The sequence below is a fragment of the Brienomyrus brachyistius genome, chromosome 21 (assembly GCF_023856365.1).
Source record: "Brienomyrus brachyistius isolate T26 chromosome 21, BBRACH_0.4, whole genome shotgun sequence".
In the NCBI taxonomy this organism is placed as follows: domain Eukaryota; kingdom Metazoa; phylum Chordata; class Actinopteri; order Osteoglossiformes; family Mormyridae; genus Brienomyrus; species Brienomyrus brachyistius.
Window position 1 is genome coordinate 7,678,183 of NC_064553.1, and position 23,189 is coordinate 7,701,371.

Genomic DNA, 23,189 nt, shown 5'->3' on the forward strand with positions numbered 1-23,189 from the left:
AGTACTATACCGTAACCTTTTTACATCAAATTGCTTTGTCATTTCCTGTCTAGACCTCTAGTAAATGTCATCATACATCCCATGCAGTAAATCCTGCAGTCAGAACCATGCAGCATGAGGAAGGGAGCAGCCATGGCTGGTCCATGTGGCTTGACCCTAACTTGCATGGTCCCCTGATCAGCCTGGCCAAAGACGAGGAGGGGCACAGACACTCTTCACAGGGAGAGAGCTGGGCTTAGACTGGGAACCACAGTCTCAGAGCATAAGGTGACCCTCCCAAATCCGTGCTGCTCCTGTTGGGGGATCAAGGGGGTAGCTAGAAAGTCTGGGCCCCCCCTGACGAAATGTCACCTTGGGTCCCCCCTCAGTTTGCCACTTGCAATCAGGAGAAAAACGGATCCCACACAGCAATAGAGCTATAATGCTTCCTGAGCATATGAATTATAATTTCTCATATTCAGGGGCCCCTATAAAGTGCTGGGCCGCAAGAATACAAATGATAATTTCTCATATTCAGGGGCCCCTACAGTATAAAGTGCTGGGCCCCTTTGCAGGGTATCCATGCCTGACTGATAAGATCGGACATAAAATAAATGAAAAAAAAAATCAACTGGAAAGTAAAGATTAAACACATTTAAACAAATGAAACACGTTTTTATAAGTTAAAGCTTTTTAGTGAGTTATATATACTTATGGGATGTATGGTAATTGTGTTTTATTTTAGCTGTACCCTTCTGTCTAATGCTCCTGAATACAGTCATTTCTACATTTTTCATATGGAATTTAAAATTCTACTGATTTTATTTAAGCAGGTATTTGAGCCACAACAAGCCACATTTGGTTTTTTTTTTTGCCTGGAATTATTATTTTGGTGGAAAAAGTCTGAACATAAAGCCCCACTGTCTGTGAGGGCGAACGCCCATAGTATTTGCATGTCATAGGATCATTTGACTTGGATACGTGATATGAATCTGGTTACTATGGTAAGGTGGGGCAAAAATAAGGAAGTCACAACGGAAACTTTGTCTGTGCTACAGCGTTTTGAGAGCGCTTGTGACATTAGCAGGAACAAACAAACCAGACAAACATAAGCCACAAAGTACAGCCACAGTCTGGCGTTAGCGAAAAAAACAAAAGAGAAGAATCCCGCCAAAACCGTAATGGCCATGTTTCAGCATTTTTATTGGAGCTCTGAGTTCTTTAAGGGGACAATGTACATCCAGGAGAAATAAATAGAAGATACATCTGATATATAACAATGAAAAATATAAAATCCTCCCACACCAGGAAAAAAAAGTCATTATTTTTACAGTTGCTTAATAGCTGAAAATCAGGTATCAATACATTTGTGGTGAATAGTTGTGCTTTACAAAATTACGGAAATGCTACATATCTTCGTTTGTTTAGTCCTGAGTGATTTGATGTTTTGGAAATTTGAAATGACACCCATCGATTCATCCATCCATCTTCCAATCGTTAAAAGCAGTGCCCGGTTGGTCCTCATTTTGGCTATAATACTGCACTGCAGTGATGTGCCCTCAACGTCAAAGGCAGTTATGGGAGCACTAGTTAACTGGCCAGCCTAGCCTGGTGTCGGATATTGGACCCATAACTTCATGACTTTGATAGATAATTTACATAACATACTCCCAATCTAAACAACTAGGAAATACCTTTATATGTTAGGCATGAATTGATTGTTGATTTATCCTCAAGGTTGATAACTCCATGGGTGGGGTATCCAGTGTGCAGTCATCCATGTCTGTCCCAATTCTTTTCGCATGGAGCACAACATTTCCACGCTGCCTCCGAGCCCCACTCCTGAAAAGGGAGAGGCTGTTGTGTCCATTTTGCCATGTGCAGGTCATGCCGCTCCTGCTTGTTTGTTGGGATTGCCAAGTATTCCAGTTCACTTTCAGCACGGAGAGCTTCCTCCTCAACTCCTGACAGAATCAGTCACGGATTCCAACACAGTCCTGTAAACATCAGACCTGAGAAATCTGGGGTAAGAGTCTCTCTCCATAAGTCCATAAACTATCTTCTGAGCTTCGTCGAAACAGCAAATGGTTGGAGTCTTCAAGTTTCTCTTTATCAGCTCCCGGGTCTGATGGTCGATGTTAATCTGGACAAGGAAGGACAATTGGAACATGAGCATTCTAGCTAATTTATACTTATGCTGATGAAAGGTGCACGCATCAAAAGACTTCTGAAGATCGAAATGTACCTCTTTTGGTGCTTCGGCCTGGATGTACTGTTCATATATCTTCTTTGCCCTGGAGTTCAACTTTAAGGAAGACTTTAATTTTTTGTAGTCTTCGCACGTCAGCCAGAATTCGATGTTCTCGTCGCTGTATTCTGACTTCAGAAATGCATGAAAAGTAGCCATTCCGTCTGAAGAGACATATGAACATCAGATCATTAGAACATAATTGGTATAAAAAATCATCACAATGAGGGCAGTAGGCTTCTTCATCATAAATACGTATCAAGCACCTATGAAAATGGATACTTAAACAGAATATTTGAAATTAAGAAAAGGATGAACGTTGAGGATGAAGTGCTTACATTTTGACTCAAGAAGTTTGTCTAACGACTGAGACCACATGTATGTTTCTTCTGGGTTTAATCTGTTGTGGATACAAAGAATCAAAAATTAGTCAGAGTAGCTGGTGGCAGATGTCAAAAGGTCATATGTCAGATGAATTAGACTCTACTTACTTTTCAGAGGAAGGCTTGTTGAAGAACATGCATTGCAGGTGACATACCAGGTTTTTCCCTCTAAGAACAAACAAATGAAATGAATTAACTTCCAAACACCGTTTTCTTCAACTAAAACAAACATGCATCAATGCTAAAAGCTTACAAACTCTTGTGCAAAAAATTCTTCATTACTTGCTTAAAAAGAATTGCTTAAAATTACATTATGTGGCCTAAACCTTAAACATTTTTTTGTAATTCTTGTAATCTGAACTCACAGAGATTTGTTTTTTCTCTGATCTTCTGCAATCATGCTGAATTGCTGTAAGTCCTTGAGCTGTGCTGAAATTGACCTTGTTTGTGTTGGGACGGCAAGCGTTTACTTCAGAGCCGTTAGCTTGCTCTCACTCTTTCTGTGGGCCAGCTGCTCTGTCGTCTCATTTTTTATAGAGAGAAAACCGCAGGGAAAAAGAGGAAGTAAAGTTTAGTCTCTTGCTTTCTTTTTTGCCGATGCTATGAAGGGCTTTGCGTCATAGCTAACGTAACTACACAGCCTGTGAGCCTCCCTGCCCCGCTGTGCGTTCAGATGGGGGCTTGCGGATGCAAATATGCCTGTGGAAACCGCAGCACACGCACGCAAATGATGACCTTTTACCGCTGCGCTTCTGTCGAGGCGTAAGCCGCCGTACTGCGTTCTAGACACCGTGTAGTCTGATGTCTCGGATGTTTTTGGGCTTCATGAAACTCTAGCGTGAGTTGTTTTCTCGGGGTTCACGGACAGGTTACAGAGCAATTGTCCCGAATGAACTTTTTACTTATCGGCCAAACTGCTGATTGTTTCAAGGTAGCTAAAACAGACATCTCTCCTGCTGCTGTGTGTTCTGTATTTCTGCATGCTCAGGTCAATGGGAACCTCCTAGTTACTGCTGAGTCCCTTTGGTTGCGGACAGACATCTCTCACTTCCCTTTTGCTGCTGTAGCAATAGTTATGGTGGGGGAAAACATGCACATGCACGCAAATTGGGCGATAAGTTAGTACCCTTTCTTAGGCTGTGGCTGCAAACGGATAGCGGAGGGCCGTGGGACACCACAGAGAATCGGGCGATTAGTCACAGCTCAATTGTACTTAATCAGGTCTCCATTAATCATTGAGTAGTATTTAAGGCTCATTTAGGGCATCTCAATGGGACAGAGCAGCCCAAATGATAATGAAGTTCAGTGGTTGGAAAAACTAGACTTGTAATGAAGAGATGGCCTGTTGGGGGAGAGCGTGTTGTACCCTTGATTAAAGTACTTAACCTCAATTTCTACTATGCTAATTTGCTTCAGTAAGAAAAAAACCTTATATACTGTATACTTTAGCTATATTTAGCTTCTTTGCGTAGAAGAACAATTCACAGACCTGCGTAATCCAGCTTTCTAGCTACTAGGAACTGATTAACAGTATTCCCACTGTGGGCTTTTAAACCAAGTTTCCTGGCAGCATTAAAAAAGAAAATAAAAACCCTTGGGCACATGATCACAAGATTATACTAATAACAGGCAAATGCATTTTAAATGGTCTGCTTTGGCCAGATAAGCCATCAGACATGTCAGTCATGTGCAGAGGGGAGAGTGGAGTTTGTAGTTATTTTTAGACACTAAGAGCATCCATTTGCTAGTCAGGTTTTGGGAACGGCCTGAAGAATGCACCTGTTGCATTGCATTTGTGTGCGTTTTTTTGTGCATTTTGCACCAGCAGCAGCTGCAAGCATGTCTTTAATGCAATAGAACTGAATCCGTCTGTGAATGTCATCTCTCTGGAGAATTATTCATTATTCATTAGTTCTTCACTCTGTGTTATAGCTTTATTTTCACAGTGAAGGAGGTGAGTTTGTCAACACTTTGTATTAAATCGCAATGTTGATTTCCCCGTTGTGTTTAACGCCGTCCATTCCAGCGGTTCTTTCTGGTCAACGGCGTGTACACTCTCCTTAATTTCGCATTCGAGTCGGGCTTACCGCGAAACGGCGGTACTTTTTCACTCAGCAAGCTGACCTCGGCTGTTCACACTTTACAAAAGGAAGTACCGAAGTAAAGTGCCGCGTAAACAAGCAAAACATTAGACATCTCAATGAATTCGCTTTGCATTTTGAAAAAAAAAATGGCGGGGGCAGTCCCCCTGTATTTCTCACTGGTGTCTTTAAAACTTTCCGCACCACATGCACGGCTGATGAGGGCCACTACGTGTCACACCCACCCCATTTTTTTGGTACTTTTCACACAGGGCTGAGTAGAGCACTCAGAAACCTCAGAGCACTGCTGAAAGAAGCAGGTGCTTTCTTGACTGACTGTGACATCCTGCGTCTGCATATGAAGGACTTCATCGCTAGACTCTTCCCGCCAACCACGGGCTCTGAGCTCATGTCCGAGACGTTGAATGTGTTTACAGGCTTCTCGAGCACGCTCAAGGGATGGAAATGCTGGTAACTTAAAGCACTCATGTATAATGCATTACAGATACCTTCAAAATGCAGCACAATAATTCATAAAGCATTATAAACACAGCTGTAACTATTTATAGAAAGGCATAACACACTATGGCCATGTTTATAATGCATTATGAATGCTCTATGAAACTCAGATCTAAAATGCATTATAGATACCATCATAATGCTTTATAATGATCAGTATGAGCCATTATAATGCATTATAATTGTATCTATAATGCTTTGTGCTTTGAGTAAAGTGTTACCCTTTGGTTCCATATATGAGTTGTTGTGAGTTGTATGGATTGTAAGTTGGAGGTTGCTGGTTTGAGCCTGTGTTGGGCCCTTCGCGAAGGAGAATGTGACAGGGATGTGCTAAAAGAAGCTTTCCAGTCTACCTGTACTCATACTTGTGCAAGTGGAAAATACAGTTTTTTTTTTTGTTTTTAATGTGGATGTGCTAACCATGGTTCTCCAGAAAGCAGTACATCCGAATTGCCACACTTCCTGAAGCATATTAGGTACAGACTGCTGGCTTGCGGCAATGTTCGCAGGAACCTCAGGGTTCCAGCATTCAAGCCGTTACACGCAACGATACAAAGGAAAGAAACAGCAACAGCCTGCATAAACCTTGTGTTACTGCCATGGGATTTAAAAAAAAAAAAAAAAAAAAAAAAAAAAAAGATAGTTAATCATCCAGGAATACTGGTAGCAAATATGTATGTATAATAATGGGTATAACAGGCAGTTATAACAGGCAGTGTAACAGGCAGGGCACAACCCCGGGCTCAAGTTTCTAATGCTGTGACAAACTACCAAGTAATAATCCCTCAAAAGCTTATTTCTACAGAAACCTCAGGAGGTCTGCCTTTGGCTGATTTGGATCCGATATCATTTTCCTGTTGGCCTCACATACAATCAGTGAAGCCAACTAAAAAACTCCGGAATGTGACGACACCGCGTGTCATAATGTGCGTTAATTAACTGGAGTTATATAAATGACATCAAATTTTTGGAGTGAACAGCTGGCTTTGGGTTACAGCATCTATAGCTATGGCGAAACTGTATTTGCTCACGAATCAGTACCCTTTTTCTGGTGTAGGTATTGTTTTTTGACAGGAAGTGTGACTTTACCTCAGTAAAGACATCTGTGGGAAACTTCAAAAGGGAAAACCCGCCTTATTTTGGGCACTTTGTGCAACGTTGTGATTAGTGTGATACTATATCATCACCCAATACCACTTCTATGGTTTGATGGATACTTATGACTTATTTGCTAGATATTTTGGTATTAAAAATATCCGTTTTACTGACTGTTTCGCCCAAGAACCTGCATAGGACAAGCTGCGTTAGAGAATGAATGGATGACTTTCTGGCTGGCATGTGAATTATTGCTCATATTTCTCTCCTTATTGTTCCCAGTTTCTGAGATTAGAAATTAGTTTTGTTTTTAAGTAAATGTAACAGCATATGGCTGATAGCCAAGCCCAACGCACTGCATCTCAGCCTGGGCCATAGCCGGCCATCAGGTAATTTTTTAAGAACTAAAAATAAAATTTGAAGCGAAATATTTACCTGGATAAAAAATTAGGCTAACTAACGTTTGACTTAAGTAAGTACTAAAAATAAACAGCTTATCAATGGGACGGTATCAGTAATGTGATTCACAAGCCCCCCACCCTAATCCCAGCGAACAAACAGGAATTCTTCAGATAGGTGCCGACTTTACGTTCAGAACGATCTCTCATGATTTAAAGGGGGAGTGTGCATTCAACTCTCTGGAGACGTCCAACATGAATATAAAGACAAATATTTAATGCAAACAAGGGCTCTGCCCAAGGTGCAAGTTACACAAACCTATTCTGAATATTGCACAGAGCTTCCATGTGCATAAAACAAATGAAAAGGCTGTTACATCACATGAATTCCTTGAAGCATCTATTATGTTTTTTCACTTCAATGTTGATGAAGATACGCAGCCATAAATTTCCCAAGACCAAACATTCATTGCATAAATGACGTTTTCATTGCGCTACATAAATACATGCATGCATAGCTTAAATGTTCTGTAAAATGTATGACTCTTTATTTGACCTGCTTAGCCAACCCACCTAGCTACACCTTTTTTTCCATTGGCACAACTTCTGTCGGCAGATGCGCTTGTATAACCTGCAGAGAACTGGTCTTTCGACAAACTGGTCTGGCAGACTTCTGGTGGAAAGAATTACTCACTTGTTCTGACTGAGAACTTGGCAAACAGAGCCGTTCAAAGCTATTAATACTACCACTGATCCCGAAATACATTTTGCCAAGCTGTTACAAAAAGCTGTTTACAGAATTCTATGCAGGGTGTTTGCATTTCATTCTATCTTTAGAAGACTATATCTGTTTTTATCATCATAATAAAAGGTAATTGTAGGGATTCTCTCTAAGTGTAAAGAAGCTTGTGACATAAATTGCATTGTCATGACTTTTGGGACAAAACAAAAGTGGTTTACATAAACGAGGCGTGGCAACAATACTAGATCCGTGAGACTAAAATGAAACAAAAAATAGTCACGTACAGTATTGTTCCACTGCAGTTGTGCATAAATACATAATTTTCCTTCCCACGTCTCAATACAATTATTTCATAAGAACAATTAAGATTAATTAACATGGCCTGAGCAATCCCTACATTTCTCAATATGCTAATTCCATCAGAAGCAAACTGCTAATTTTATTAATTTAGACCTCCTTGTCAACCCTCCCTCCCCCGGCCCCCACTCTGCAGAGCACCCGCATTTCACCTAATGTAAGAGTGCAGGACAAATCGAATCAATTGAAAAAGCAATCAATTTACGTAGCCAATTAACACACAAAAGGCTGTATTACAGATGCTCTGCAGAGGATACTGACAAGATAACTTCCCAAATAATGACACTGAGAAACACAAACTGAAGCTGGTATTAAATCATTTAGCTTGATAGCTACACTGACATCGTTCCTTTCATTTGTGCCGAGCATGAACTTCTCTACAAACTGTAAAAATGAGCAGATAAAACCTGCGATGGAAATAGGTGGCAGAAACCCAGAGAACAGGAACCCTTAGTGCTTCTTTTGACCTTGAGTCATTTATACTGAGAAACACAAAAGGACATTGTTGATGTAAGTTAAAAGATTTCCCCTCCTTTCTGCAGCTGTTACGATAGAAGCGGAGTAGTGAGCAGGCCAGTGTTATAACTTATAGTCTGTGAATTCAAGTCCAAGAGCAGGGCTATACTATACACTATACTATACACTATTCTATACACTTGAGTAAGGTGTTTGACTTGAATAAACTATTCTTCTGAGTAAACGGGGAGACAAAAGACACGGTATCTTGAAATATAATGTTTGTTTGGTGAATAAATGTATGTTCTATTATGAGTTATCATGCATTAAGTCAGTGTGCAATCACTGCAGAAAGAAATAACAGCCTTGTGTATAATCAGCTGAAGTCTGTTTTTATAGCACAGCTAATATGGCATCACGATCACTCATGTCGGCATAGAACTTAGTGGCTTGGTTTACTCATCGGCTAGATGACAGGTTGTAGAAGGACGCATTCTTGACAAAGCGGCATGTTCTCAAAGAACGTGTCCTGCAGGTCGAACGCCATGTAACACAGGTTTGCACGATCGCCGATGTGAAGACGGTCAGGTTACAAATCTGACAGGCCTGGCAGTCTGGTGGCTTGCAAGCAAGCACTTTCCTGCAGTCGCTCATTTTTGAGATTTGATACCTTTCAAAACTTTCTATTGAACTTCAGTGAGAAGGGTGAAGCAAGCCATGCGAATCACTTTTGGGCAGTCACTATTTACTTAAGGTGATTTTTAAGAACCCTATGAAATTTATAGTAAGACTTTACATCAACTCCACCTTCATAAAGCATTCATTATGCATACATAGAATGTTCAGTGCACCTTCATAATACATTCATAATGCATTGATAGAATATTCAGCAATTCGTGTAGCAGCACGTAAGTATACCTTAACATCCTAACATAGCTTCAATATACATTAATTCCAAACATTATGTTTGTTATTAATATATATTACTGTCATTTCTTGTTCATTGAAAGTATTATGAATGCAGTGCTTTAAGACATGTTAAGGTGAACTTACATGCTGCTTATGAATGTTCAATGAATTCATTATGAATGCATTATGAAGGTGCAGTTAACTTAAAGTGTTTGCATCCCCTCTCCAGTTGCATTTCCTGCAATTATGATTAATTTTGCTTGGACTCTGGGGTTTGTACCTGTGTATAGACCTACAGCATTAGGAAATAATCTTGTTGAAATGATTAAATGGAGAATGGACACACACATGCACATTGCAAACTTAGGATGTTTCAAAATGTTACAAAATTCTTCTGGAACTTTTTATAAGCAGTATATCAAGAGCCTTACTGGGTGAGAACTTTCCTGATTCTCACACTTCGCTGTTCTGAGGTAAAATATCAGGACATTTCCACATGTGTTGGTCCAGAAGTATTTATCAATGACAAAGACACATTTTCCTACTATCTGTGTTCAACTAATACAGAACGGCATCAAGCAACATCACAATACATTAATTACAAAGAGTTTTTATTGGGCCGACGTGACTTTCAAGGGGGTCGGGGGTGAAATTCTTAAATGTGCTTGACAATATTAGCACGATGGAAACTTGACACCTCCAATGCCACATGCCAGTCCATTTATAGCTAGGTGGATGTTTTTTTTCCTGTTTGGTTGCTTTCATGCGAGAGTAGTTAAGGAACATCTTGACTAGTCTCGGCCAGATTGTATGATGAAGTGAGACTTTTTTTTCGAAAAATGGTCTTATGTGCCTTATGACCCAGTTTGTTCCGTTAGCGCCAGAAACAATTTAGACCATGGGGAGACGCCGTAGAGTGCAATTACGTATCCCTGCATGGAAATGCGTTTGATGGGAGTGTGAATAAGTAGGTATGTATAAAATTATAGGTATGTATAAATAATACATGCGTATGATTACACAATCCACCGGGGCTCTAGCTTTGGGGAATGAAGTACTTTTTTTCCTTGCCGCAAAATTTGGTATTAAAATGAGCCGGAATAACAGGTTTCAGTGCCTTCCATGCAAATTTGGTAAATACATTGTTATATAATGACAAGAGGCCATGTAATTAATTCTCAGTGATGCAACATATGCTGGTTTTTGACGCAAATATTGCATTACAAATATTGCAGATCTATCTATCTATCTATCTATCTATCTATCTATCTATCTATCTATCTATCTATCTATCTATCTATCTATCTATCTATCTATCATAGCGCAATTCACCAAAATTCCTGTGTGGTTCCACCTTTCCTTTTTCCTATTTTGGAGGGATGTCTATGAAGGTGTCTATGGGTACAACTGTAATTTTATAATTTTATGCTGTAAATTATGAATTATTAATGGATTTACTACTGTGCTATGGATGTAGATTTAGCAATTGCTATTGCATTCGGGCAGAAAAAGTGTCCCATCGACACAAAGTAATTTAACAGTGTTTTGACTGGCAAATGGAGTCCCAGCAGGTAGCCCTGTTGCCACACAGCTGGGAATTTTATTGATCTCCCAGAGGCTTGTGTCAGGAGAACTGGCAGAACTCCTATTACTCCATATGGTTGGGAAGATGGGGCTGTGGGTTTACAGGCGCGTATTGATACTGTTTTACCCTGAATTGGCCCCTCTGTCTGGCCTAAAATTCATGCGATTATACCCGCATGTAATGATGACAGTGGGTGAATCAGACAGACCGAGCCGCATCTAATAAAGACTAATAATTTTGAAACTTTGGCGATAAGATTTTTAATATGTAGAATAATATACTTAAGCGTAACACTATGCAACTTAACTGCTACAAGCTACCACCTTACGATCACCTAAAATGGTATTTTAATCATTTTCCATTCATTTATTTTTGATAGTTATATTGACTAAAAGTGATTATGTTTTGAATAAGCTAGCTATTGCTAGCTATTTGCCCAGTAATACCAGTTCAGTTTGCAGCTTTATTTGCCCAAGTACAGGTACACTGGAATGCTTCTCTTCGTCGAGCCCGTCTTGCTCTCTGTAGCTCGGGGGTCACAGCACAGGGTCAGCCAACATGCAGCCCTCATGGAGCTGGGGGTTAAGGGCCTTGCTCAAGGGCCCACAGACATGTGGCAGACATGTGGCTATTCCGCCAAGGCTGGGGGCTCAAACCAGCAAACTACTGATCACAGGCAGAGGGGCTTCACTTACTGAGCCACTCACTGTACAGTCTAATTTAATAATATCAACAAAGAGAACTTAATAAACACAATTCCTTTATTTTCACTTTACTGTGCATGAACAGAATACAGAAATTCAGCAGATTTGTCGTTGCAATGTTCTATGTAATCAGCTGTCTGTCAGGGGTCCCCTCCCAGCTCAGGAGCCCCAGAAGATCTCCTGGACTGGCCTGGCCTGTCCTGTGTGATGGTGGGGGCTCCTGGTTCACCCACTGTCAGGTGATCTAGTTCTGGAATCCTTTTTTCTGCCTTCCTAAAAGCACTGCACCTCATCTTGGCCGTTGCTGAGATGGCTGCCCGCATTTCCCACATTGTGGTCTGTCCGTTGGTAACCACCCCAGCCGAAAGGAGAACAGCAACGAGGCTTCAAACGAGGCAAAATGTCACCAGTATAAGCTATTACTGAAATGCAGTCCCATTCATCAAGCAAGAGCAAACACAGGAACTAATAATTACTATCAATAAACCGTACAGTGTACGGCCACTTCTGCTCTTCAGTCACATGAAGTCACCAGAGTGGTCACATGGTAAGCGGTCAAATGACCAAGAACTGAAGTGAAAAACTGTTTAAATGTATTGTTGGTTTGTAAACTGCGCTTCATTTTGCTCAGTTCTAGAAAATAGGATGATTCAAAGGGCCCCCGAGTGACAAAGGCCCTAAAAATGCTTTCATGGGGCTCAAAGTTTCCAGCAATATCCCTCATTTCACCGTATATGCAGGTGAATGTTTTATCACCGCTGTTAGTGAACTTTACTTAGATTATTTACTTTAAATGATTGTAACCTGTCAAAATGGCACACTTTAAAAATACAGCCATACAAATACAACAGACACATCAGTATTTAAAAAATTTATATGCATTTTAGAATTGCGTCAAATTATTAATGGTGATGCCTGAAATCTGTATATCTACCAGCATCAAACATCGTTTACCAGCCCTTGCTTGATGCGAACGCATGTATAGAAATCACGTTCAACATCAAGGTATTAAAAACTCCTTAGCAAGAACGGTTCTAGAACACTATCGATTGCGGCCCTTTGTCGCCATCTAGTGTAGAAACCCAGAATTGGAACGATAAACCTCGTGGACAATTCATAGATACAGTTGTATGAAGGTACATAATCATTTATATATTCCATCCATCCATTTTCTAAGCCCGCTCGTGCTATGCAGGCTCGCGGGGGGCGCCAACCCATCGCAGCATTCGCATATCACTATATGAAATTGTAACAAAAATGTGTAACAACAACAGTAAGCAAATTTTGTCGCATAATAAAGCTGGGTATTTTCAAAGTTGAAGACCACGCACACACACACACACACACACACACACACACGTACACACACACACACACACATATCTCATAATTTTCAATATGAGAGTCTACCACAAACAAAGAACACGATTTCTAGCAGAGTCCCAGCCAAATTATCTTCTTATGACTTTATACTTCAGTAGGGTCTCCAAACCTCACATCACAAAAGCAGCGAATTATCTCGTCTAAGCATACTTAATACGTTTAGGGATTTCCATCAGAGCAGGCAGTGTCTCCACTGAGCACAACAGGGCAGTGGAAGGAACTGTGTTGATAAGGCCGAATTTTTTTTCTTTTTTTGGTAAATCTGTCAGTCATGTTTGCTGGACAAAGAAACAACATATGGATGAATGCGGCTGGAAACTGGGCAAATCGAAGCATTTCATTACTCAGTTTCTGAGCATGCTTGGTGTGAGTGTGTGTGTATGGGTGCATACAGTCATGGCCAAAAGTTTTGAGAATGACAGAAGTATTGGTTTTCACAAAGTTTGCTGCTTCAGTGTCTGTGGATCTTTTTGTCAGATGTTTATATGTTATACTGAAGTATAATTACAAGCATTTCATAAGTGTCAAAGGCTTTTATTGACAATTACATTAAGGTTATTAAATATTTGCAGTGTTGGCCCTTCCTCTTCAAGACGGCTGCAATTCCCCCTGGCTGCTGTCAATCACCCTCTGGGCCAAATCCTAACTGTTCGCAGCCTATTCTTGCATAATAAATGTTTGGAGTTGGTCAGAATTTTTGGGTTTTTGTTTGTCCACCTGCCTCTTGAGGATTGACCACAAGTTCTCAATGGGATTAAGGTCTGGGGAGCTTCCTGGCCATGGACCCACACACACACACACACACACACACACACACAAGCACTTTTTTCTGTATATCTTTAACAGCATTTTACCACCAGTAGTGTTATATCACTTTGTGACACTGCTAAGTAGTCGTTCATGCAAAAGGAAAAACATTTTTTGTTAGTCATGAAAATGTTCTGTTAACAGAGAGCCAATGTATGATGTTACATAAATACAATGGCATTGAAATTTTTCTCATGTTTTACATATTTAACGCAGTAGAAGCACGCTGTAGTATTAATGTCCCGGACGATGTCAGCAGCTGTTTTATTGGCATGGGCCTAACATTTAAAAACTGATAATTAATGCAGAAATAAGAAATTTTAGGTCCTTAAGGATTAATGTAAGATTCAGAAGAGAAAATTCTGTGATTCGGGTCTAATGGACTCCAGTCCCTGTGTGCTTATCCATATCTTGTCTTGCGTTCTACAAATGATTGAGACTTTATATTCGTACAGATGTGACTTAGGAACCAGTGTAAGATGATTGTGCACACAGCACTTTTCATTCACTATTCCAGTCATAGTCAAAATAATGTAAAATTGTTCGCAACATAGGGGCGGCATGGTGGTGCAGTGGTTAGCACTGTCGCCTCACACCTCTGGGACCCGGGTTCGAGTCTCCGCCTGGGTCACATGTGTGCGGAGTTTGCATGTTCTCCCCGTGTCGTCGTGGGGTTTCCTCCGGGTACTCCGGTTTCCCCCCACAGTCCAAAAACATGCTGAGGCTAATTGGAGTTGCTGAATTGCCCGTAGGTGTGCATGTGTGAGTGAATGGTGTGTGAGTGTGCCCTGCGATGGGCTGGCCCCCCATCCTGGGTTGTTCCCTGCCTCGTGCCCATTGATTCCGGGATAGGCTCCGGACCCCCCGCGACCCAATAGGATAAGCGGTTTGGAAAATGGATGGATGGATGTTCGCAACATTCAGCAAGTCCCCTGGAAACCAATCTGAAACCTGCGATGGTCAGTAATGTAGGATCCCAGGTCTGTAAGCATCGCAATATTTGTTGCATTTTTTTCGTCAGTCATTACAGAACATCGCATTCTTTAAAACTCATATTCAATTTATTTTTTACAACTTTTCCCCGTCCGCTGCTTGCTGACATGGCCAGCCGAGGTGCCGATGACTCACTGACTCGCCTCACAAGTTATGCAAGCGTCTGACGGGCGCCAGGACATTATGCAACAATCACATGTGTAATTTTAACTCTGCTTTTGACACATCAAATGACACATTAAAATTCAGGAAGGATAAAATGTAACCAGCGCCATTTTGTGCGCCAATCCATTTTTCAAACAACAGGTTGTGATCTGTTTGGATTACAGATGTGCCCTTAAGCTTTCATATATATATGTACATTCTCTGCGGCTTCTAAAGTGATGGTCCATTAACATTGTTTTTAACTGCTGATGTTTAAGTGCTGAAGCACAGGCTCTTCAAAATGAATGAATACAACTATTCGTTGAGCTGTCGACCGCAAAGTGGTTATATGTTTTGAGACTGAATTACATCCACAAGTAGGATTTTGCCATAAATGGGCAAACTGTTGAATTTAATAAATCCTGGATACTGTTATTGCCTGCAAGTGCCAGACTTTCATTTAATTATCAGAATATTTCTGGAAGTTTCCAGTAATAACAAACACCCATTAACCGAGACTCAAATCCCATTCATTTCATCGGTCTTAACCTACTAAATATATCTAAATAAAAAATAAAAATATATCTTATTCACCAGCTACATGTGTTTTGTTTGCTTTCCGGTAAAAGTTATATATTTCTCTGCACCAAGTTCACGAGTTTTGCCATAAAGTATCAAGTCTGGATTAAGAATTCACAAACGGATCCTGTGCCGCACCGTCTCCAGGGACTTACGAGTTGTACTTCCCAGTGCAGATAAGTTTGTTTCAGCGACAATATATTCCAGTTTCTATAAACCGAATAAATTACACACCTAGGGGTTGTTGTGTCGTGTTCATATGCATTAATATTAATATAAATTGCTCGCATGCTTGTTGTGTCTTTCACAGTGTTGCACGCTTGATTTTCGTATAGACAATAGTGAATTGATATGTGTAACTGTTTAATGTCCTTGGTTCTACACTGAAGTCCCTTTGATGGAGAATTGATTGTTTTATTCAGGGATATTTTCCATGTAAAGGGATGCTGGCTATTCCACTGCACTGCCAGCTATTTTTTCCTCTCCTTCATTTTGTGTTTCTGTGGCTGAGTCGCTGGATGCCCCCCCCCCCCCCTCAGCCACCTGTGGTTTCAGTACATTTGTCTGCCCCGGCTTCACTGGCCTCCCCACCCACCCAGTACATTGCGGACCATAAATCACCCCCCGTCTGTGCTGACCTTAGGGCCGCTTAAAAACCAACACCAGCCCTCACACCTCCAAAGAAAAAAATAAATCGACACCATTACAGGATTTCATGGGATTCTACACTTAGTGACCAGCTGGGGGGGGCGGGGGGGGGGGGCAGGAACATACAGCTGTTGATTAGGTGGAATGCAGCACACCTCCTGTCTCCTGTCCCTCATCCTCGCATTAAATGAAAATCCCTCCCCTTTGAGTGCAGTCATACTGTTCATTATTAATGTACTATAGCTGTCTTTTCTTGGGTTTCCGCGTGGGAGACAACACACCTCCCCCTGACTCGATTTGTATGTCTAATTCCGGAAAACGCTCCTTCCGTACATCCTACCCATTCCCAGGATGAGGAAAAGGGGGAAGACGAGGCAGCCAGAAATACACACGCCATCGGTGCCCGCGGGACGGCTGCAGAGGTGCAGCCCCGGGGAACGTTTTCACTCTGCTGCCTGCGATCTCGCACCACAGCTGCGATATGCAAGGTGCAAATGCAGGAGGAATATGACTAAAGCATGATTAAAGTGCCTGTTGGAAACTGGGTTGCGGTCTCACACGCTTTCCTTTCTTTGCACTTCCGTGAAAGCGGAATCACTTTATTGTGCCTAATATTTCCCAGAGCACATAAACAAAAGAAAAATGAAACACATGCGACAAAAAAAAATAAATCAAACGAATCTTGTGGCGCATTGGAAAGATGTTACATTTTTATTTCATAAGCAAACAAGGCAAGACACAAGATCAGCTCTTATCTATGCATTTTATCATCCGCAGATTAAAGCCGGGGCAATGCACTCGTTTGCAGCTTGTTCCTCTTTAATTGCATAAATTGAGACGTGATCCTAATGATGAGGAAGGAAGACTGGAGTTTGTTGTCCCCACACTGGGGAGAAGCAGGCCAGCTTAAAACAAAAAGGTGCCTGGAGGGCTGACTGCAGGCCTGATTAATTTGGTCGACCCCGAGTGGAAAAGGGGGCAAGGTGAGCGCAGTGATTAAGGGATGTTTCCTTTTGGTATCAGGGCTGCCCCTATGGGTGGAGAAAGGGGACGACCTGCAGGAGCTGAGACACTAGGGGGACCCCGATGAGTGTGTTTTCATCTCCCGCCGCTTTCGCTCCACAAACTTCCCCTCGGTGGCTTGTCCTCCCTCCCCATAGGCACCGGAGATGAAGCGAAGAATTAAAAGAGGAGGAAGAATGACGAGAAGAGGATAGAGGACATTTATTGAAAGGGGTGAAGGTGGCAGGCAGGAGCAGCAGTACGATTGGCCAGCTTGGAGAAATGGTCAGAGTATTTACATCAGTCCGAGTAAGAAGACAAACTAGAAAAGATTTAATTTACAATCAAAATTTTAAAGAAAATAACTGGCAACGAAAAGCTACCACAATAATGCACTTATTAAAAACTAATGACTATACTATGTGAATAAGCTTAAAGGAAGAAGAAATGGAAATGCGTTCATATCTCGCCAGGCGATAAGTATGTAGGGAGACTTATACTTTAAAATGGTATCAAAGGAATTAAAACGTCAACTTATGGGAAAATGTGTTTCGGCTGTAAGGGAGCTGTGAGTTAATCATGCTTAATGTACGCCCTCAAATATGCTCTGAATAAGAGACTGGAACATCTACATTCGTTTCACAAACTTTTCTTAACTAAAAACAAGGATCTTTTCCTCTATGTTTATATTTTGTTATCTCATGGCGTGAATCACTCAAAACTATAGATAGGCTGGTCAGCGTAAAAACCAAGTAATTCGGTTACAGGAGGGGAAATACAGAAAGGGCCCGGGGGTGACTGTACATCTCCGGCGGCGAGGATCACATTCATCTCTTCTTGGAACGCGTCAGGTACGCCTGGTAAATGTCGGATTTCAGGAATCTTGGGTAACAGTCCTTCGCCATCAGACCATAAATTAAGCGTTGTGCCGTATCAAAGGAAGTGAGGCTTGGTTGGGAAATATTTTGTGTTATATTTTCTCTGGTTCCACAGTCAATATTAATCTGTAAAGAGGAAATAACCATTATATTTTAGTATATAGCTGAATTGTATTCTTTACTGTGAGTCTATCTATCTGTCTATCCGTTCGTCCGTCGATCCATCATCCATCCATCCATCCATCCATCCATTCATCCATCAATCAAAGAATTTTTCTTATTTTTAGATAGAAAAGATTATTTATTGTTAAAAAAAATTAAAGAATTTCTACCTGTCTTGGGGCCTCTGTTTGTACATATTCAGTGTAGATCCTGTTTGCAGTAGAAATCATCTCAGGAGTTGATTTAATTTTCTTATAATCCTCACAGGCCAACCAAAACAAGATATTCTCCTCACTGTACTCAGTCTTCAGGAACTCCCGGAAAGCCATCTGGCCGGCTACACCAGAACAGTGAATTTGCTGTTAATGATGACCGGTACGACCGCAAGCCTGTACCAATACTCAGCTGGGCCCATGTGTGCCATTTTATTCAGAGTTGTTAGGAGAAGCTCCTCTGCAAGCTTAGAAATACTGACAAAAATGGCGACTAATTTTTAGGCCCAAACAATAAAGTACACATCATTTTAGTTTGTTTTTAATTCGCATATAATAAATCACTTCGAAGTAGGAATCTAGCTATGCTGTAACATTTTCCATGGCTTTGAAGCATCTAATGTATAACAGGAATCTACCTAATCTATTACCTAAATACATCATTGGTCTTTGAAGTATTATATTTAATATAGGCTGATATATCAATATAAATGTTTTAGTATCATTATTTATCATTTTTAAGTAGCTCTCTAACATATTTAAACTCAAATTAAATTCTGTTTCATCTTGGAAAATAAGACTGATTTGATCAAGATCTGAAAATGCACAGACATTGAGATGAGATGGTCAAAACGATTATCAGCCGAAGATGAGATTAGAATCTTCAGTCTCTTCGTGGTTCCCGATTTCAGGTACATTTACGAAATGTCACCCATCTAAAAGTATCTACCAAAACTAAGATTACCTCACGATGATCTGTTACACACAAAGAATGAATAACACAAAACAGCAACTGTGGCCAGCAGGGACGTTTGTAAAGGTGTCCTTACATTTACATTCCAAAAGTCTGTCCACGGAGTCTCCCCAGCAGTCAGCCTCTTCCAGGGGCTCCCTGGCAAAGCAACAAAATCTACCCTTGAAAATAGCATTGAGATCTTTTACGAGTGAAAGCGACACTGATATTTCTGGTGACCTAGTGCCTGCCTCTGTGATTGTGCTGTTCTTTATGATATTACATGCTTGGTGCTGCTGGCAAACCTTCCATGTCGGAATATATGCTACCTGAATTATAATTCCAAAGTCTAAACATCAAGGATGATGTGAGCAGGTTGCTGTTTAATACATTTCATATATATATTTATTTAAAAAAGAAGCTTTTGTAACAGAAGGTGTGATACTTGTGAAACAGACTGTACTCAACTATACAGATAAAATATCGTATCATAATAGTGGCTTACACAATACTACGATTAGTCAGACAAAACAGACTGCTTAATTTGAAATTTAAAAAGAAACTCACTTTATTGCCATGCCTGTGTCCTTTGTCTTCCAATTGCTCCTGTAAATCTAAAATTGAAATTGATTATGGGGTTGAGAGATCAAGAGCACTGACTGACCTGAGCGTGTTTGCTTGTTGAAAACAACACATGGAAATTAGTATGCAAAATATCGTCGGCTCTTCATCCTAACCTTTCCCTCCTTCCTTTTCTGGCATCTTTGATGAACCTTCGACAGAATATTCGGCTGTGATTTAATTCGCATTCATCACAACGGGAGGAATATACTGATCTCCCGAGTCGTTCATATTTCACTGAAGATAAACATAAATCCACAAATAACATAAATGAGCAGTTAAACCATACGGTTATAAATATACGGAATCAAGGTTAATTAATTGCTTCTGCACATCAAAATTGATTAATTTCACCAAGTAAGCAAAATATTTCACAAGTGAAATTGATATTGACAGATGCAGAAATAAATTTCAATTACCTCAGCTGGAGAGCAATTTCTTCAATAGAATACAGAATAATTATAATTATGTTTTCGGCATACAAAATGGTGGACATTCACTCCTAAATACCTACTTTACATCTGGAAATAACAGACATTTTGTATGATATTTGACACCATAAATAAAAGTGAAAATACACAACGAACAAAAGCCAATATTTCTTACTGGCTGTTTTTGTAGAAGTGGTAGAATCTAATTTTTTTGACAAGAGCAGAATAAAATTCATGAAAGAGCTGAAGCATGTTTACATCTGGCAAGAACAGGCTTTCACTGTTTGGACCACATTGTTTTTTTTTGGTTTTGGAAATGGAGAAGGTCGGAGAAGGTTATCCAAATCAAAGGCTCTGATGTTATGCAATATTCAACAAGAAGTGGAGTAAAATAATGAAACAATCCAGTGGAATAGGAGTCTGAGTCCATAATGAATTTGTCTCATTAAATATCAGTCTATCAACACAAAGTCTTACATTGTGCGGCTGAAATACATTAGCTTTCCCTTTACTTAAACAACCAGTCATACTCATTAATATGGTATAAATGCAGGGATATCTTTTTGTATAAATGTCACATTTTGAGTTAATCTCATCATAGAGTGGGAGGTTAATTGCAACACATAATCCTAACATACTTTTAATCTCTAAGTGTTTTAGGGCGCACATTTTTGACATCCATAAATCTGCAAATTTCTGGTTATTGGCATAATCCATTTTTTTCTTACTTTTGATCAAAAACTCATAGAGAACACAAAGTAATTTTGATGCACTTGACATTTCTTCTTGTTTCCGTTTCATGGTAGTAGAAAAGAATACCCAGACTGTAATATCCAATTTTCTTGATATTCACAATTTGGAATCGAAAGACATACATCTATGTTCTGTTATAAGTCTAAGTTTGACTTTCCCATTTAAAGGATTATCCCATTTTACAGGTAGTAAGTGCAATTTATTTAATATTATTCCAATAAGGATGTGGTTCAATTTGACTGTGATAAATATTTTCCCTGCATGGAAAGGAAGTCTTATTTTTTCAGCTTTGCTTAAGAGGAAACCGTGAACTGCTTAAGGAAATGACCGAGGGCAGGACAAAGGTCTCCGTTCTGCGACGGGAGCCGTCAGTGTGGCCACCTGTCCGCGCTGATCACGCTAAAACACATCCCCGCTCTCCCATTTGGACGCGTGCGACCATGAGCACAAATGGAAAATGTAAATGGCGCCAGGTGATGTAAAATGCTGTGGCGGTCTCCATTTGCATCGGTAATGAAAAACAAGGCAGGCGATTTGATTTTCAAAGAGATTCTGTCACACATTTTCATGGTATACGAGGCCTTACTTATGCCTTTGTGCAACCCGTCTCCCAGCTGTATTCCCAGAATGCCACAAAACATGTTTATATGGTTAAGCTTTTCCACTCACATTTGTCCGTCTGTATATTTAAAATCATTCCCTTCTTTTGTTCTGTTTTTCTCATTGTTCGCCGCACATTGTTGGCAATGAATGGCGAGTTGACAAAGATTCTTGTTACATTCAGTTAGGCCAACAAAGAAGCAACGGCCATCGGTGCTCCTTACAAATGCGAGGGAAAGTCCGCTAAGCCAAATACAAACTGAAACACAAACATTACATACTGCCCAGTCTTCCCACTATTCACAACCAGTGGGAAATTACAGGGGAAAATTCATTTAAGGCAGACAAGGTTTACCCTCATAGTCGCCGGAACATTCTAAAATAAACCAGTCTATATAAGTCTATATATTTTTGCTGGGAAGTTTGGTACTAAGGCACAGCAAGCAAACTTAACAGTATAACTATATTTGGCGTATCTGGGAAGTGAACAGAGAGATGATGCAAAAAGGCACCAAAAAGCGAATTTGGGCGGGTCAAACAGGAAACGTGCAACAGCACTGTGGGAAAAAAAATCTAATTAAAACAGCAAACTTAGTCGCAAAGGCTGGATTTCAGATGCATCCCCATGCTATTAAATTATATAGATAGTAGGTAGATCCGCGCCACAAAGACAGGACTGCATTTTACTAAATAAAAAATTTAAAAACTGAGGTGCCAACTGCACCCCTGCCATGAAAAGATGTTATAAAAAGAACATTAGGAAAGATTTATTACTTTCAGAATTAGCTGTGATACTCTGAAGACTGAAATTAAATTGGACAGTGGTGATAGAGGTACACCATAATAATAATTAAAATCATGTAAATCACTGTCCAATGATCAAAATGACTGTTATCTTAAAATATATTTCATTTTGATGATTTGAGAAAGTTCATTGTAGTGGTTTAAAAAGTTCTAAAATTCAAGATATATCTTGAAAATGCTGTGCATTTTTATTCCATTAACTGGAGTGTGTGCTTATATGCCTTATACAATTATAATGAAATAAAAATCAGACCCACTCATCTTAACAGCCGTAAAAATTGTCTTGAAATAATTGAACCGATCTTTCCAGCCAGTAGTCAGATTCTCAACGTACAATATTGAAATCAAGATACATGTGAGTTCAGCTCAGGCAGGTGAAATAGGATTTTGAAAGCTCTCTCCAAATGATTATTTTGGAGAGTCGTATAAAGCTACATAAAATCACAGCATTAGATCACAATTGCTGCTGTTAGATTTAGCTTTTTTTGTAGTCTGCAGAATTGTGGTTGAAGTTCACTATGTTTTTCACTATCAGCATGAAGCTAGTCTTTCTTTGATGGTCAGTGAGGATGATTTTTTGAATTTACTCTTGGATGCAGTAATGCTAAAATGCATGTGATCTCAACATGAACTCAAACGTTGTATTACAGACTTGGTTAGGCCTTTCCATCTATCTATGGATTTTCTCTAACCGCTTATCCTATTCAAGGTTGCAGGGGGTCCGGAGCCCACCCTGGAGACTACGGGCACAAGGCCGTAACACCCAAGGACGGAAACCACCCTGTCGCATGGTTATACTCCTACAATGAGAATTTATTGAGTTTGTAGTTCAGTCTCTAAGCTAATAATATTCACACTCAGGTTCATTTTCACATGACGGTCATCTTAATAACAAAATGAAGAAAAGAAAAATGTAATACACTTAAAACATTAATTTAGGTATGCTTCAGAACTGAAGGTCGATTTCTGTTAAATAACAAAAC

The 23,189-nt window shown here is 40.1% G+C and overlaps 3 protein-coding genes across 4 annotated transcripts in view; all 3 read right to left on the reverse strand.

The window, feature by feature from the left end:
* LOC125716238 (regulator of G-protein signaling 4-like) overlaps positions 1 to 23,189 on the reverse strand; it is a 327,463-nt gene that overhangs the window by 23,478 nt on the left and 280,796 nt on the right. The window lies entirely within an intron of this gene.
* On the reverse strand, positions 1,166 to 3,133 carry rgs13 (regulator of G protein signaling 13). Its single transcript, XM_048988360.1, has 5 exons — positions 2,976 to 3,133; positions 2,719 to 2,778; positions 2,566 to 2,627; positions 2,225 to 2,391; positions 1,166 to 2,122 (listed from the first exon to the last, which is right to left on the reverse strand). The coding sequence occupies exons 1-5, from the start codon at positions 3,008 to 3,010 to the stop codon at positions 1,937 to 1,939; spliced, it is 510 nt and encodes a 169-aa protein (XP_048844317.1). The 5' UTR covers positions 3,011 to 3,133; the 3' UTR covers positions 1,166 to 1,936.
* On the reverse strand, positions 16,703 to 19,647 carry LOC125716244 (regulator of G-protein signaling 8-like). The gene is made up of 4 exons (XM_048988361.1): positions 19,565 to 19,647; positions 19,095 to 19,156; positions 18,223 to 18,389; positions 16,703 to 18,016 (listed from the first exon to the last, which is right to left on the reverse strand). The coding sequence occupies exons 1-4, from the start codon at positions 19,573 to 19,575 to the stop codon at positions 17,840 to 17,842; spliced, it is 417 nt and encodes a 138-aa protein (XP_048844318.1). The 5' UTR covers positions 19,576 to 19,647; the 3' UTR covers positions 16,703 to 17,839.